This window comes from Silurus meridionalis, chromosome 8 (assembly GCF_014805685.1).
Source record: "Silurus meridionalis isolate SWU-2019-XX chromosome 8, ASM1480568v1, whole genome shotgun sequence".
NCBI lineage: Eukaryota > Metazoa > Chordata > Actinopteri > Siluriformes > Siluridae > Silurus > Silurus meridionalis.
This window is the reverse complement of record NC_060891.1, coordinates 26,647,439-26,664,432: the sequence shown is the minus strand read 5'-3', so window position 1 is coordinate 26,664,432 and position 16,994 is coordinate 26,647,439. Positions and strand designations below refer to the sequence as shown.

The 16,994-nt window shown below is 41.6% G+C and overlaps 2 protein-coding genes across 4 annotated transcripts in view; one reads left to right on the top strand and one right to left on the bottom strand.

The window, feature by feature from the left end:
* Positions 1 to 908, bottom strand: part of dlgap2a (discs, large (Drosophila) homolog-associated protein 2a) — a 261,204-nt gene extending 260,296 nt beyond the window's left edge. The window contains exon 1 of the mRNA XM_046855466.1: positions 802 to 908. Coding sequence (XP_046711422.1) covers positions 802 to 819 — 18 coding nt within the window. The 5' untranslated portion in view covers positions 820 to 908. The remainder of the gene's footprint in view (positions 1 to 801) is intronic.
* A 369-nt stretch (positions 909 to 1,277) lies between these two features.
* On the top strand, positions 1,278 to 15,094 carry LOC124390514 (glutamate-rich protein 1). Of its 3 annotated transcripts, XM_046856495.1 has the most exons (7): positions 1,278 to 1,341; positions 1,461 to 1,504; positions 3,818 to 3,955; positions 4,113 to 4,253; positions 9,034 to 9,420; positions 10,809 to 11,003; positions 13,674 to 15,094. In XM_046856495.1, exons 2-7 carry the CDS (start codon positions 1,486 to 1,488, stop codon positions 13,751 to 13,753), a joined length of 960 nt encoding a protein of 319 aa, XP_046712451.1. In that variant the 5' UTR covers positions 1,278 to 1,341; positions 1,461 to 1,485; the 3' UTR covers positions 13,754 to 15,094. The 3 variants fall into 3 exon arrangements, with proteins under 3 accessions (XP_046712451.1, XP_046712452.1, XP_046712453.1); XM_046856496.1 differs by having other exon boundaries at positions 1,314 to 1,504; positions 3,772 to 3,955; XM_046856497.1 differs by lacking the exon at positions 13,674 to 15,094 and adding an exon at positions 11,125 to 11,276 and having other exon boundaries at positions 1,314 to 1,504.
* Positions 15,095 to 16,994: the final 1,900 nt, after the last annotated feature.

Sequence of the window (16,994 nt, the reverse complement as noted above, 5' to 3'; positions counted from 1 at the left end):
CATGTCTTTCTTGTCCTCATCTCTCTTCATCCCTCATCCTTCTTTCTTCCATGCACATGCACCACTCCATCTCGTTGGCTTCCTTTCGACTCAATACAAATATGAAAAAAACGCTTCACATCCTCTCTCTCTCTCTCTCTCTCTCTCTCTCTCTCTCTCTCTCTCTCTCTCTCTGTGGTTCAATAGAAATCTGTCCATCATTGTCCATGCACTTTTCCTTCTCCCTTCTTTTGCATCAGATGTACAGTGTCCTTTTCTATGAATGCACTCGAATCTACATCATCGCTCCTTTCATATTCACGTGAGCAGAAACAGAGCTTTGCAAGATATCAGGATCAGATCACTATAAGGAACCTGGGAAATATTCTGGGCTTATGGACTGATGTGAAATTCTTCATGCACACAGTTCATCTCAGTCATTTCTGACCCAAACCAGCGTCCATAATGCAAAATAGGTGTCTGTTGAATCCAAAGTAGTCGGAAATGACACTTAGTTAAACTTTGGTGCAAACTTCCAGCAAATAACTCATCCACTTTTTTTTCCAAAATCCATCCATGTTATGCACAAAAGTCATTTCTATCATGCTTGCTGAGATCTAATAAACTCATCTGCACTCAAATTGAACCCCCCTGTTTGCTTTCATGCATCATTATGCACCCTATTTTTTCTTCTCTTCTTATTTTCAATCAAAATGTAATCCTCATGCATTCAACCCGTACATGCACGTGCATTTAGGTGCTGCGAGCGCTCGCGTGTGTGTGCGCGTGCGTGCGTGCGTGCGATATAAGCTGCACACCAACCTTTTTCAGCGCTGACATTATAGGCGATCCGGTGTTGTATATATTTTTCTCCCCCGTCTTTTCACGTGCTGAAGACGTGTTGGGGGGGGGGGCTGGTGTGAGGTAAAGTTTGCACGGCGCCTGTGCGTGCACGTGCGTGCGTGTGCGCGTCTTCGACCGTGCGCGCGCGCGCTTCGTTGGACTGGCTGAAGCGCGCGCGCTCCGGTCCTGATGCTGAGCGACCTCTCGAAAGTATTTCTTGTGGGGAAATAAAATAAAAAAACATATAATTAATACATATGTCTATAAATATGAACGAAAAAAATTAAATGTACAGCATAAAAATCAATAAAAAACGTTATTTTGAATTCTAAACCATTTTCCCTTTTCTTTGTAACTGACGGCTCCCCCGTCCAATCAGCACTTTGCTTCTATAGATCGTTATCCAATCACATTTCAGTAGGCGGGTTTATTTTTAAGCACGTGGGGACGGAACAAACCGCGCATCATAGTGACGCAACCGAAAGCGGCGCCATCTTGGGAAGGTCGCCACGCTTCGAGGTGAGAGAGTAGAAAAGAAAAGAGTGGAGACGAGTTGGTTTATTTAGTTTATTATTATTACAAATATAACTTGTTTTGTGAAATGTCAGCTCGAATTGATTAATTTCGTTTAAACTAAGGAGAAGAAGGACAAACCCGTCGAACATGGCGCTCAGGAGAGAAGGTAAGAGGAGCTAACACGGCTAACAGTCCTTCATTGGGGCTGAAATTGGTCAGCGCGCGTCCAGCTCGCGCGCAGGTAACCAGGTGCGCACAGATGCACGCGCTTAAAGTCTGATATCGATCATATTTGCAAATGACAATGGTCTTCTCCGCGTATTAGAATTTCACACTGATGACGTCATATGCCATATTATTATTATTATTATTATTATTATTATTATTATTATTATCATATATAAGGTGGTATCAAAAAATACTGGAGACCAGTTTGGTAACACGCCAACAGATGGCAGCACAAGGCTGCACGCACAGTCGCAGGGAGCACCGACCTTTTTTAATTCACTGTGCGAAAAGACATCGTCCTGTGTACGTCTGGAGCTGTGGACAGCAACTTAGAACCTGATATTCTACATGAAACACCACAGAGACGTTCGATGCAATTGGGCAAGTTTACGGCGACGCTTAAAGAGCGGAAAAACGTCGGTGGAAGACGATGAGAGATCAGAAAGACCTTCAACAAGCTCAACCCCTGAAAATGTCGAAACCTTTCGGCAACTCGTGGATGATTATTGTGAATCAGCACGAATCACAATGAATCACTTCCAGTAAATGTTCCAGAAGTGGCAGGAACATTTTGCTTATTGTGCATTTTGGCATATCTACAGTCAAATACATTACAATCTGATTTATTTACTCGCATCTCTCTTTATAACCTGCTGCTGTCATCGCGAGTGGTGTCATGAGCCGCCATTACTGACAAATCAACCTCTGATTTTACAGAAAAGTTTGTGGGCACCTAGCTATAAATTTGGTATGTGCAAATTAAAATTTTGTATGCTTCGAACCCCGCGGCTTAAACAACGAAGCGGCTTATTTATGGATTTTTCCTGGGTTTTTCCGCTTTCACAAATTTCAAGCTAAAAAACTGAGCACCAAAACATTCAGCCAATGAAATTGCAAAACGGGTTCAGGTGCACCAATGAAACTCTTTATATTAAATCAGATGCGCTCCCACTGAATCGGGCCGCACCACATCATAAATATGGATGATGTTCCTCTGACGTTTGACCTGCCGCTCACTCGGACTGTCTACAGGAAATGCGAATCATTCGTCACGCTGATAACAACTGGGCATGAAAAAACACACTTCACCTGTGTTCTGAGCTGCACGGCATCGGGAGAAAAGCTTCACCGATGGTGATTTTTAAACACACAACGATGCTAAAAGAGAAACTCTCGAGAGAAATAGTTGTGAAAATAAGGAGGAAGACAGTAAACAATGACTTTCTTGGTCGGCTACTGTTTAGATACAAGCCGTTGTAACGCGTTGAGTCTGGGTGAAGGGAGAGCTTGCTAACTCCAGTTACAACAGAAATCATATAAGCACAGACAGCTTTCCAAAACTCTTGCTTTTTTATTTTTCTTGGCAACAGCGTTACGGGTCAGTCAAAGAAACTTAAATAAGCATCAGCAATTAATAAGGACATATTCCTCGGTCTTGCACACATGCAGTAATACCAGAAAATGCTGCAGGCTATTCCCAAAATGCCGCTCTGCTCTTAAAGGAGCCACAACATATTTCACCTGTTACACCGTGTTACAGACACTGTCTTTCATTAAAGCCTGTGTAAAGTTCATTAGTTTCAGTGCAGACACCTGCAGCCTATAGACAGGTGCGGCTTATTTATGTTCAAAATAAAAATCTTTGTCAAATTCCGTGGGTGCGGCTTATATATGGGTGCGTTTAATAGTCCGGAAATTTCGGTAACTCTCCATTCGCTGTTCTGGAGCCACAAAGTAGTGATGTAGGTGTGTGTTGTGGAGGCCTGGGATGCAGTGAATGTTCACATTCATTCCAAAGGTGTTCAGTAGGGTTTATAGCAGGAGATCTTCCACTCCAAAACATGTAAAGCAGATCTTCATAGAGCTGCTTTGTGCACAGGGGCATTGTCATGCTGGAACAGGTTTGGGTCTTCTAGTTGAAAGTGAAGGAACAGTTTCACGCTACTAAATGCATCAAAAGACATCCAATATCCAGATGCATCCAGAAGATATTTTTGTGGTAACAGTTTGGGGAAGAAGTTGTCTGACCACCATGATGTTAGAAATGGTATTAGCTTGAATGCTGAATTGTTTGAGTAGATTGTTCAGGATTTAATACTACACATGCTCTATTTATTATATTTTACATTTGCGACATAGAATATTACTGTTTATGTAAAGAATTCAGATCTTTTTGTAGATTTGGGCTTTCTGCTCTCTCTGCAGCCGTGCTGAAAGATCTCCCACACGTTCAGCATGTCTTCTCTCTCAGTCTTTCAGGCGAAAGTCCTGCAGAGGCTCTACCCCGCTGCATTAAAGGTGGTAGAAAAAGCACTCGAGACTCCTGCTCAACATCCCCAAGCAGCTACATCTGGAATAGGTGTTCAACCGAAGCCTAGCAAAGTGACAGGTACTTCTATCTTCCAAATGGATAAATATACAGTAAGAAAAACAGATTATAAAGTAATTACAAATATTTCATGTGTCTATCTATCTATCTATCTATCTATCTATCTATCTATCTATCTATCTATCTATCTATCTATCTATCTATCTATCTATCTCAGATCATGTAGAAACGCCTGCTGTATCAGGCAGGAAGCTGTACACAGTCCTCTCTCCTCCTAAAGACTACCTTCCTGCCAGTGAAGATGAATGGAGGTCGCCCACCGATGCACAGTCTGTCAATAATGTAGATGAGCTGCCCGGTAAGAAAGTGTTTACTGTGTGAGTGTAGCGCAGTCCACAGATACACATCTGTGAAACCATAATATACTGACCTGAAGCTTCATCAGGAATGACAGGAACTGAGGCCAAGATAGATACAGAGGCCACACCTTCTTCATTAAGACTAATTGACACAGAGGCCACACCTCCTTTGTCTAAAAAAAAAAGTAATAAATTAAAAAAAAAGGAAAAAAAAGACAGAAACGGGCCACACTTTCTTAATTTAGACTAAAAATCTGTTTTCTTTGTTAAAATAAGAACAGACGCCACAAATAGTTTGAGAACATACACAGACCACGCCTTCTTCATTAAGACCTAGACGCAGAGGCCAACACGACCTGATCGAGACCGAGACCATGTCCACGCTAATACGGTTTCCTTTTCCCCCCTCGTTTCTGGCCTTCCGTCCACACTGAGACGGAGTTGTGAGTAAACGAAAACGTAGCTTTTTAAAAACGCTCTCCAAAGCACATAAATTAAAAAAAAATTCAGTTTTTTACACCTTTCAAAAAAGATGGTGTGTTTTTAGTCATCAAGGCCGGGTGGAATTTTAAAAGTTAATATGTCATACACAGAGGCCACACCTTCATGAAGACTAACAGACACAGAGGCCACACCTTCATGAAGACTGATAGACACAGAGGCCACACCTTCATGAAGACTGATAGACACAGAGGCCACACCTTCATTTAAACTGATAGACACAGAGGCCACACCTTCATGAAGACTGATAGACACTGAGGCCACACCTTTATTAAGACTGATAGACACAGAGGCCACACCTTCATTAAGACTGACAGACACAGAGGCCACACCTTCATTAAGACTGATAGACACAGAGGCCACACCTTCATTTAAACTGATAGACACAGAGGCCACACCTTCATAAAGACTGATAGACACAGAGGCCACACCTTCATTTAAACTGACAGACACAGAGGCGACACCTTCATTAAGACTGACAGACACAGAGGCCACACCTTTATTAAGACTGATAGACACAGAGGCCACACCTTCATTTAAACTGATAGACACAGAGGCCACACCTTCATTAAGACTGACAGACACAGAGGCCACACCTTCATTAAGACTGACAGACACAGAGGCCACACCTTCATTAAGACTGACAGACACAGAGGCCACACCTTCATTAAGACTGACAGGAGCTGAGACTTTTAAATTAGATTGAAAGACACAGGCCACGCCTCCTTTAATGTGATTTTGATGGCTCTAAATAAATCACTGAGACGTGCAGTGTAATTGCATCTCGTGCTCTTCATGGCAGTAAGTGATGAAATATTATTTTCACTGGAGCAGGTAATTGGGCGGCATGCCGTCTGTAAACAAACGCTCATCACACACAGCGTTAATGTGAATACTGATGTTGGAACATGCTCCTCAGTTTTGCATTGGAGGTCACAGGGTTTGAGAGATAATTTCTCCTTGAACATCTTGATGCTGCCTTGTAAATGGATATACTGTAAAAATAATGGCGTGTGGTATGAAACCCAGCAAACCCAACAGCAGGCAATGTCCCCGATTCAGACGCCGCGGAATATTCGATGTGTATGAGAAGATCTTTCTGATCAGCTCAATTAACACCTATTAATTCCTAAATCATTTATTTAATATATGACCTGATATTTGTCACTGCAGAAGCCACATCTCTCTTCCCTTTTAATCCGTCTCGGAGATCAGGATGAAGTCAGGAGAGACGCTGTCCTCAGATGGATGGCCCACTTTTCACTGGAATTGATCTAATTCATATTTAACATTCTTCATGAGATGATGATATAATTAATATCTCGTTCGAAAATCCGGTGGCTGAGAAACGCCACTTTTCCCACCATCCATTTCTGAAATGCCTGATCTCTTCCCCGTGGTACAGAAACGTTATAGACGTTATTAAGGATTCTGTCAGCTGTGACAACCTGAAATAGATCTTATGTTAATGCAGTTATCACAGGAAATGAAAGTGACTAAGCAGGACAGTGAACACGACAGAAGCGAGGGGTAGGAGATTTCTAAAAATGTTAGAAGAGCTGATTTATGCATTAAAAATAGAAATTGTCCAGGGGACCTTCTACTCTGTAACTCTACTTACGATATTAACAGGATATGACATCGTGGCTTGGAAAAGTATTATATACATTGCAGTTTTATAATTTCTTGTTGTATAAACACAATGATCTCAGGGGGAAAAGTGTTTAAATGAGCACATGCAAAAAAAGAACTAGAAATGTGATCTTGAATTCAGTTCCAATAACCCCAACACTAGGGGGCACACTGTAACCTCCATCTTCAGTTACTGAACATGTGGTTCATTTTAATATTTAAATATTCATAAAGAGATATTTAGTTAATAGGTGAAAGGTGGCATAATTAAATATCATGTCTGACTTCAGTAATATAACCAATGTTCACTGTTGGGCCAAAGGTTTGTGGACACCTGACCATATTCCATTCGCCATATGATTCCACTAGATTTCGTGGAGATTTGTGAGATGCAGTTCAAGATCTTCCTCTCCAACCCAAGGAGTTTCATGGAGCTTACTTTAGAGCTTGTGATTCAAGCCAAGTGAACATTTAATCCCAGCACAATCGAAGGCATTCTATACAACGGTAAGATTTTGAGGGAAAATCCCACATGAGCTTCACGAGTGTGTTAAATATGTTTCGTTGCTGATTACAGGAAGGTCACAAAGACATTTTGACCTTTTATCAGGATATAAAGGCTGTTTAGCAAAAAGATGCTTACTGCAGCTTTAATGTGACTTTCCTGAACCTTTATACCACAGTGGAATAGGCTCTAAATACCGGTCACTCATTTTGCTTTGAGCTGCGAATTGTGGTTGATGAGAATAGATTCTGCTGAACCGGGACCGCACAATAACATCACACACACACACACACACACACACACACACACACACACACACACACACAAGCACCCCATTATCCGTATCATTAAGTACTCCTTTCTCATCTGCCGCATACGAGCCCTCCTGCTCATTACAATGAGGTTTATGGTGAAAGGCTGTGTGATCAGTGGTTCAGAGCTCAACCTGAAGGGCACTTCAATCTCTCTCTCACACACACACACACACACACACACACCCAGAGTGTTTTATCACCCCGAGACTGACAAAACTGAAAAGCACTGTGAAGGTCTTGGTAAAGTGTGTGTGATGGATTAATACTTGTAACTTACTTCATAGATTTAATAGGGGAGATTGGATCAGTCGAACCAATCACAGTGCATGAATAAAGAACAACAGACGATATTTAATGATCCGATCAACCAAAATTAGATACATGAAAGAGGTCATTTCGCTCTATTACAGTGTTACACATTTGCAGAAAGGGTTCCTATGCATTTTGGAACAGTATTAAAAAAAAAATGTCAAGCACCTTCTGTGATCACGCTGGATCTCTGCAACGGTATGGAAACGGTGCCCTTTTAGCCGCATCTTCTCAGGCGCCGAATCTTGTATTATGGGTGTGCGGAGGTGAGGTCGTGTTATTTCTGGCAAAGAGACAACAGTGTGGGCACGTGGTCAAACCAGTTGCATCGCTTCTGATGTACACAGGATGAGGTCGGTGCTCCCTGTGACTGTGTGTACAGTCTCATATAGGAGATCTTCCACTACAAGCCATGTAAAGCATATATTTATGGAGATGGCTTTGTGCACAGGGGCTTTGTCATGTTGGGTCTCAAAGTTCAATTGATGGGAAAATGTCATGCTGTTGCACCCAAAAACATCCTGTACAATTGTATGCATCTGACTTTGTGGAAACATTTTTGGAGAAGAACCGCATAAGGCTGGAAAAGTCAGGTGTCTCAATACTTTTGTGCATGTAGTATAAATTAAGATGTTCGTTGTAGTAATTTGTAGCAAATGTAATTCTAAAGATCTTCAGTAAAAAAGGCGCAATGTAGATCCGTACACAGGAAAGGGTTAATTTTCTCCCTGTGATCTAATGATTAATTGCAAATCGTTTTAAAGTCATTCACTGACTCAGAGTGTAATTGCAGTTATTTAATATGCAAATAAGCTCAATTATCATATACCAATTATATTTGCTGTTAACATCTGTGTAAGACGGCCACACAGGAATGAACTGTGTCTGAACACATCTCCAATCACAATATGAATCCGTTTCATGTTGGAGTAAACACGTTGTGTAAAAACCGTGTTTAAGATCAAACTACTGATATCTCCATTTTGTGTTCTAGTCTTGTGGATTTTCTAGATTAATACATTTGTGAATTTAAACCAGATGGAAAGAAAGTATTAGGATTTCTCGCCATATGAGGTTCTTCACATAAACTTGGAGGCACACAATTGTACTGGAAGTCTTAGCATGAAATTTCCCCTTTACTTGAGCAAGTGGACTAAAATCTATTCCAGCGCACAAAGCCAGCTCCATGAAGATATGCTTTACATGGGCTGTAGTAGAAGATCTGCTATAGCGCTCTAAACCCCAGTGAAGACCTTTGGGATGAATTGAAACGCTCTGCACCCCAGGAACAACCTCACCTCCATCAGTACCTGATTTTACTAACACTCTTGTGGTTGAATGAATCTTCACAAAATCTAGTGGAACATCTTCCCAGAAGAGTGGAGCTCATTACACGAGCAAACGGAGACTGAATGTGGAATGGGACATTCAAAAAAACAATCTTATAGTCGGATATCCACAAACTTTTGGTGAATGTCCATGACGTTTCGGCTCTAACGTGTACCATCTGTCTTTCAGGATCAGAAGAACACAGTGCCACTGAAGATGATCAGCAGGCAATCAAGAGGAGAAAGCGAAGGCGAAAGAGAAAGGCAGCTACACCCTCTGGAGGGAATGCGCATAACGTCGCTGCTGATGATGATGACGAAGCCAAAGATGCAGAGGAAGGAAATAAAGGGAATACAGAGGGCTCAGAGTGCCTCAGCAAAAACAAGAGGAGGAAGATGAAGAAGAAGAGGCACAAAGAGAGGCTGCTTGCCCTTGGCCTTGTTCCCCGATCCACGGCTCTCGAGTTCACTTACAAACAAAGTGAGGAAAAGGAAGTTGAAGATGAGGTGGAAGAAAAGGAGGTGGAAGAGGTTCTGGACTTCCTTCGATCTACACGAGATCTCTATCTTTCAGATCGTAAGTTCCGTATAAATGTTTGCGAGCTCAAATTATCGGATTTACAAACGTGTTCATCGTGACGTGTCAAAAGTATTGAAACACCTGGACTTTTATGGTTTTTTAAGAAGCACGTGTATGTTCCCTTTGTTTCTATTCAACAAACTCCTTTGGCCAAACAAATGTATACAAACGTCCAGATGTTCCACTTTATTTTCATTAAAAAATCCCCCCTCTGTCTGAAGATACAGCTTTACACGCTCTCGGCATCCAGATAGTTCGTTTCTCCAAACGTTCAGCTGAAATATAAAAAAATAATAATAAGCCGATGGTGTTCTTCAATAGGTGGAGATTTCTTGTGATCCACAGTGCAGTTCAGTAGGATTTAGGTGCGGTGACTGGGCAGGTCGTTCCATGATAAATATCAGCCAGTGGCGACTGTGGTGAGGAAAAACTCTCAGAGACGTCATAAAGAAGAAACCTTGAGAGGAACCAGACTCATCCTAATCTGGGTGGCTCCCAATGTCTATTTATTAGAGTTCAGTGATGTTGAGGTGTGCATTGATGGTGATCAAATGCAAAATCCTGTAGTCCTGAGTCAGTGTAGCAGACTGTTGACATTAACTACAGTAAAAAAAAAATCTGTTCTCAAAAGCTCCTGTTCTACTCTAATCCTCAACACACATCCTCTGGTTACCACAGGATATTGGGATTATAAATCATTACAGTACACAGGTTTAGAAGATAAATCTCATTGTGAGTCCTTGGAGGCGCGCAGCAGCAGTATATAGCGGATGCTGAAGCTGGTGCAGAAAGCTCCAGATGAAGAAGATGGGAGGGAAAAGTTGAAGATTTTTTTCCCCCCTTCACTTGAGCTATGAGATCCAACCCTGCTCCAGCATTACAATACACATGTGAACAAAGCTAGCTCCATGAACATCTGCTTTACATGGGTTGGAGTGGAAGATCTCCTGTCATAGAGCACCATTCAACAACTTTGGGATGAATGAGAACCCTGACCACCCCAGGAACCTCCTCACCTTCTCATCTACATCAATACCTGACTTTACTAACACCCTTGTGTCTGACTGAATCTCATACAAATCTCCACAAAATCAAGTGGAACATCTTTAGTGAAGAATGGAGGTTATTATATGTGGACTAAATGTGGAATGGGACCTTTTTGATTTATTTTTTTTACCTCCTGTGGAAATTAAGGTATCTACTCTACAGCATGGACAACTTATGGTAATTTTTTTCATCCGTCGAAAAATTTACACTTTAGTCTCGTATACTTGTGTATGTTTCACCGGAAGGTGTCTCATTTTTGCTTTACATCAAGTAGATCTTTGTTGGATTATAGACTGGGGTTTAACTGTTTACTCATGGTTTTCTTCCTGCTGTCCCAGGCTCCTACAGTACAGGTGATCTCTCAGGCTTTCTCAATGCAACAGAGTCTCTCTTCACTCATCTTTCCAACGGTACATCGCCCCCTGCTGTTGTGTCCCTCCTGTGTCGGTTCAGATCGCTGCTGCGTCAGAGTGACGTGGAGACGTTACACAGCGTTCTGCAGGAGTTCACACACACTTCCACATTGCCTAAAGGTGAGTGAAGTGAAAAGGTGATCAACAACTCGTATCACAACCACCAGGAGCAAAAAAATATTCTTATTGCCAGAAACCTAAGCTGAATTATGGATAATTAGTGTTTTAAAATATATTCCAGATTTCTGTAAAAATTCCTTCCCAAACTACGGACAAGTGCAAGAGCTCCGAGTGTGTGCATGATGAAGGATTTGCAATCTGCAGAAGTTGCAGTGTGAGCCATCATGTTTTCAGAAATAAACCTCAGATCACAAGCACTAAGCTCCAGTTATACATCTTAATCGTCTCGCCTGATTTTTACTTAATTTTTATTCCCCTTCCAGCACAAAGTGATCTGGATTGAACTGACACGAAAAGCCACAGCCTCGTCAGCCTTTCTACTTTTCGCAATGTTCTCCTGAATTAGCTGCGGTAATAATTTGAGGTCATCAGTTTTGCCGATTATTCTGCCCCGATAGCTGATTTCCGAAACGATCGGCTAAAAAGCCGTGCCGATAGTTTTTCCGGGTTGCGTCCATTACTAAAACGGCTGAGAAAGTCCATTACGAGGCAAATCACTGACCCCCACATGCTAGTTTGTATTTCATATAATTATATTTATTATTACTTCAGTACTATTTTGCATGGGGTGTTCTATTAGAATTTCTTGAGTGAATTTCTTTTTTCGCATATCCCAGTGATGATACAGCGCCCCTGAAGCACAAAGGGTTAAGGGCCTTGCTCAAGGGCCCCAAGAGTGGCAGCTTGTCGATACTAAGGCTTGAACTCCTGACCTTCCAAGGAGTATCCCAGAGTCTTTACCACTGTGCTACCACATATCTACCAACCTACTGATGATCATTTACCAATAACAGCATGTTCTCCAAGTGTCCTCCGTGTTTTTTTTTCTCTAAATCTGGCACGTGATAACAGCTGCTTGATACCTCGTGACCTTCATGGAGACGGCAGCAATCGAACCTCACTTTCAAATCTTGAAATTTTTTGGAGCAAATCATGCAAACTCAGCATCATTTACTTTACTTCTAAAACGGTATGTTTCAGTATTATCACCTCACATTTTTAACTTTTTATACATGAACTTTTAAAAGACTCATTCCAAGAAGGATGGGATCTACCAAAATGAGAGAGAAGCTGATCTTTCAGACCGAATATGAGTCGTGACCTCACCGAGCATTAACCAAATCGCACAGATGAAGATCGGCGCATGTTCCGCGCAATTGAACGTGTCATTCGGCACATTATTGTGTCATTACTGACAGGAAAGCGCTCACCGCGCCATTGACGAGTCTATCATCCATGATTAAAGAGGATCGTTCGGAATAATCCGCCGTGTTTCCCCGAGCGTGACTGATGACGGCTCTCCACGTTGCGTCGGAGCAGACGGACTTCAAGGCTCGCTCAGTGGAAAAACGAAACACGTCACTTCTACATGTGTATATTAGAAGGTTTTGTCAGTCTCCACTCACGCCACACTGATGAAGATTCACGTTGTCAGTGACATTACGGAGATTTCGTCTTCCTTAATGTGTGATACGTCGATGTGCGTTAGAACCTGAAAGTATTTCCAGGAAGTGATGAGGTTTGCACTAGCAATCATCATTTAATAGATTTTTCACAAATGTGAATAATAAACCACGTTAATAAACAAAATCACAAGCAAATTTATGTTTTGCATTTCTTTCCAACTGTACTGAAATTGAAATTGAAATTTAACCGAACCGCAACCCGAGGTACGTATCGTAACTAACTTTTCGTACATATATATATATATATATATATATATATATATATATATATATATATATATATATATATATATATAAAAATTGTAGATCAGATATCTGAGGAAAGAAAAATCTCAACTACTCACCAGGAATTATTTGCTCTTGTTTGCGAATGAATAACTTCCGTTCAAATCGCGTTTGGAAGATTTACAGTAAGACGACCGCACGAGTCGTCCTCTACACAGTAAAGATCCCTGATTGGTGTTAAAAGTCTATCATTACTTTTTAAAAGGCCCGAAGTGCCCCGGTGCTTTTGCGCGTTTGGTTATTACAGCTAATGTCCTGCTTGTTCTGAGCAATGATTGCGCTGCTATTCAGGTCCTTCAGATGTTCTTTACAGCTCGCTAATGCTTCTGAGCACCATAAGAATCAATGGACTACAGCATCTGTGCCTAGAGCTTAATTTTGGCTGAGGGAAAGAAAAGACCAATTAAGAGTGAAAGTGCTCACTCCATCACTGCGGCAGATTTCTGGGTCCTTACACATCAGCCCTTTGTTAGAACGGTGTTTATAAATGTATGTAACCTGCTTTGGAGGCTCGAGGTGCAACAGATGACTTGCCAGTAATTGCTAAATGTACACAGTGTTCCTTTTTATCCAAATGTATTCGATCAGGCGAGACGTTTTTGGCATCCGACGCTTGATTTTAATGTTGGCTAATGGTGTAAGGGAACATTAGGAAGGAAAGCTGATAGCTACTAGTTTTGCATCTGGCTGGCTTATGTGGGTTCTGACACATTGCTATTTATAAAAGTATACACCCGAAGCCAAATCCACCATTTCCTACATTTTGTAACCTGAAAAATGGCCACTTTAAGGTGCTGAGCTGTTGGTACTCTCCTTAATCTTTAATCTGAAGTGCATCTCTCTGTGTCTTTTCCCTCAGACGAGACCGAAGTGATCCACACGCTCTTCCAGTACTGGATGACTGAAGTTCTTCCCATGCAGACGGAAAATAAGACATGAACAAGGCGAAAAAAAATTGCAGTCCTGAGGTTTAGTGCCAACTCCATCCAGCTCCTGGTCTAACATTGAGGAGCGTGAGGAGAAAGACATCCTAGTTAAGAGATTTGAAAGGTCAAAGTTCAATGACCAAAACATTGGCTTATTTCCTGTATCCCAGAAACATCGAAATGCATTACTCTAGAATGGTGGTTCCAAAAGTAAGGCTGGTAAAGCATTTATATTTTATTTATTTCTTTTAATTGATGCTTGTATTACAATTAGGAAAAGAATACAGCTGAGTCCCCAAGACTGGCAGCTTGGTGGTACTGGGATTTGTTGTCCATTTCCAAAGCCTGTTTAACTGGTCACATCCAGAACCCAAACGCAAGTGAGCCTAGAAATCATTTCAGTCTAAAGCTAATGTATGCTGAAATCTCAGGAAAAAGTGACAGAGCTGCAATAAATATCCAAAATATTGCTGTTTCCATTTAAATAACGAGTCCTGGCTAGGGTTCTGGATGGACTCTATCTATTAGGATTTAGGATTTCACCAAATATTTTTTTTCTATGCTCTTAATCCTGCTTTTAAATGGGTAAAATATGTACAGAATGTGATTTTTAGGCATAATTTTGTTTACTGGCCCTGGAAAGTTCTGACAGATTATGTGGCTTATAAAGCCGGCTCTTCCTGGAGATGAGTACCTTTGGAGGATGTACAGAAAGTGCCAAGACAGCTGCTTCTTAGCCGGAATAAATTACACATCTGTGTGGAAAACCCTGCTCTAGGAAGTGCAGCTTGAGGAAATGACTGCTTATGTAACGTCTCCATAACAAACAAAAATGGACAAAACTTTAACAAAAGTCACAAACTAAACAAAGATGGACTTGGAGAGTTAATTAAATTTCTGTGGAGTCCAAATTGGACATTTGTGTATCAAACTGAAGAACCTTTAGGAGCAGGAAGGAACCAACATGGCAACCTTTCCATATTTCAGCACCATGCATTTGCGTTTGGACTGCGGCTCATTGGAAGCAACTTCACCATACAACAAGCCGATGAGATGATAAGTGTGTTTAGAGAGCAATCAGACATCTGAAGTGATATCTATCATGGAATGACCTGCCCAGTCACTGCACCCAAATCCTGTTCAACTGCTCTGGAATGAGTTACTGATCTGGATCATAATGAACTCTTCAACTAGTGAAGAACAACTTTTGCAAGTTTTACAAGAGACACGGCAAAGCATTTCAGCTGCATTTTAGGAGAAACCGACTGTTCAGACGCTGAGTGTGTGTAAAGCTGTTCTTTATTCTCAGGGAGGATTTTTCACTGAAAATAAAGTTGAACTGTTTTTGGACCAACATCTGTGCATTAATATTTGTTTGGAAAGCAGAAGAGTCGATTTCTAACGTGTGGGCTTTGTCCAATCAGAGTTTAACGAATTCACTGTTAATTGTAGCAAGCTTTATTTTCCACCTTCCTAACAATAAGCCCCATCTTTACCATAACTTTCCCATGACCATCTTCAGAAGACCTTTAAAATTTGCACAACCTGTCAATTCACTGTTCACTGCTAATTATAACCTCTACAACACCGAGCTCATAAACATAATTATTGATCAAACCTTCAAGCTCACTCATAATGAGTAGCCTCTGGCTTAGCCTCTTAGCAGCTAATTATCTTAGCAGCAAATGTCAGCAGGCCTTTGCTACTCCCTGTCCTCTTTGCTTCGATGGTGACATTTAGTCTTTGGCGCAGGCCCGAGCACTCATTATTCCCCTGCTGCTCACACGGGCCGGACAGAAATGAAGGTCAGAGCAAAGATGACTCCGTCATGCAGGCGAATAACAAGAAATGTGTTTTAAATCTGGAAAAGTTTTGTGTGGTGTGGTCAGAAACTTTAGAAGTGAAACGAATGGCCGAGCTATTAATCTAAAAGCTTGCTGAAGGTCAAATAAAGGACCAACAAGCGTTTTATGTATTTTTTTATTTTTTTTTAGGTGGAGCTGCTAAGCACCAAAGACCAGCAAGTCAAATTCTTTTTTTTTCATTTATTTAACCAAACCTGCCCAAGGAAAAGTTTAACCAGTAATGCCCACTCTTGCAGAAAAAAACACAAACCCCACCACTCCTGCAGAAAATCTAACTAATCCCACCCTCTCCTGCAGAAAATCTAACTAATCCCACCCTCTCCTGCAGAAAATCTAACTAATCCCACCTCTCCTGCAGAAATACTAACTAATCCCACCCACTCCTGCAGAAAAACTAAATAATCCTACCCACTCCTGCAGAAAATCTAACTAATTCCACCCTCTCCTGTAAAAACTAACCAAACCCGCCCACTCCTGTAAAAACTAACCAAACCCGCCCACTCCAGCAAAAATTAACTAATCCCACCCACTCCTGCAGATGCTCGCCTTGTTTAATGGGCTGTAAATGAAGATTTATGAAGACTCTCCTACAATGCCAAAAGGAACCTGTCCATGTTTATATAAAAACTTTTAGCAGGCTTCAAGCACACCATGAATGAATGTGTTATGAATGTGTTGTGCTCTAATTATCCCACTAAAATCTGGGAAAGAAAGAAATACATATCTGCCACATGCATACATCAATCAGCCATAACATTAACAATATCATGTTGGTCCCCCTTTTGCTGCTAAAACAGTCGTGACCAGTCGAGCATTAACATGAACTTCTTCAGCAGTTTGAGCTACAGGAGCTCGTCTGTTGGATCGGACCACACGGACCAGCCTTCGCTCCTCACTCGCATCAATGAGCCTCGGCCGCCCATGACCCTGTCGCCGGTTCACCACTGTTCCTTCCTACTGCAGACCAGGAACATCCCACAAGAGCTGCAGTTTCGGCGATGCTCTGACCCAGTTGTCCAGACTCGCCCATTTTTCCTGCTTCTAACACGTCACGTTTGAGGACAAAATGTTCACTTGCTGCCTTATAAATGTATCCACCCACTAACAGGTGCCATGATGAAGAGATCATCAGTGTTGATCACTTCTCATAATGTTATACCTGATTGGTGTGTATTTAAACCAACATGGCACTTTTACCTCCATCAGTGTTTCTGGGTCCAGAGCACACTGCAGAACTCTTTGCCGGGGGATGTGGCTCGGGGACGGAGAAAACAACAAAAGTGACTTTCTTTCTCTCTCTCTCTCTCTCTCTCTCTCTCTCTCTCTCTCTCTCTCTCTCTATTGCAGTAATTGGGGCCTTTAGGCAGCAAGCGTCAGTGTTCTGGAAGA

Bases quoted from the DNA above. Each gene is read 5' to 3' on its own strand.
- LOC124390514 (XM_046856495.1), top strand. The intron at 3,956-4,112 runs GTACTTCTATCT...TATCTATCTCAG, and splicing joins GAAGCCTAGCAAAGTGACAG to ATCATGTAGAAACGCCTGCT. The intron at 11,004-13,673 runs GTGAGTGAAGTG...CTTTTCCCTCAG, and splicing joins CACTTCCACATTGCCTAAAG to ACGAGACCGAAGTGATCCAC.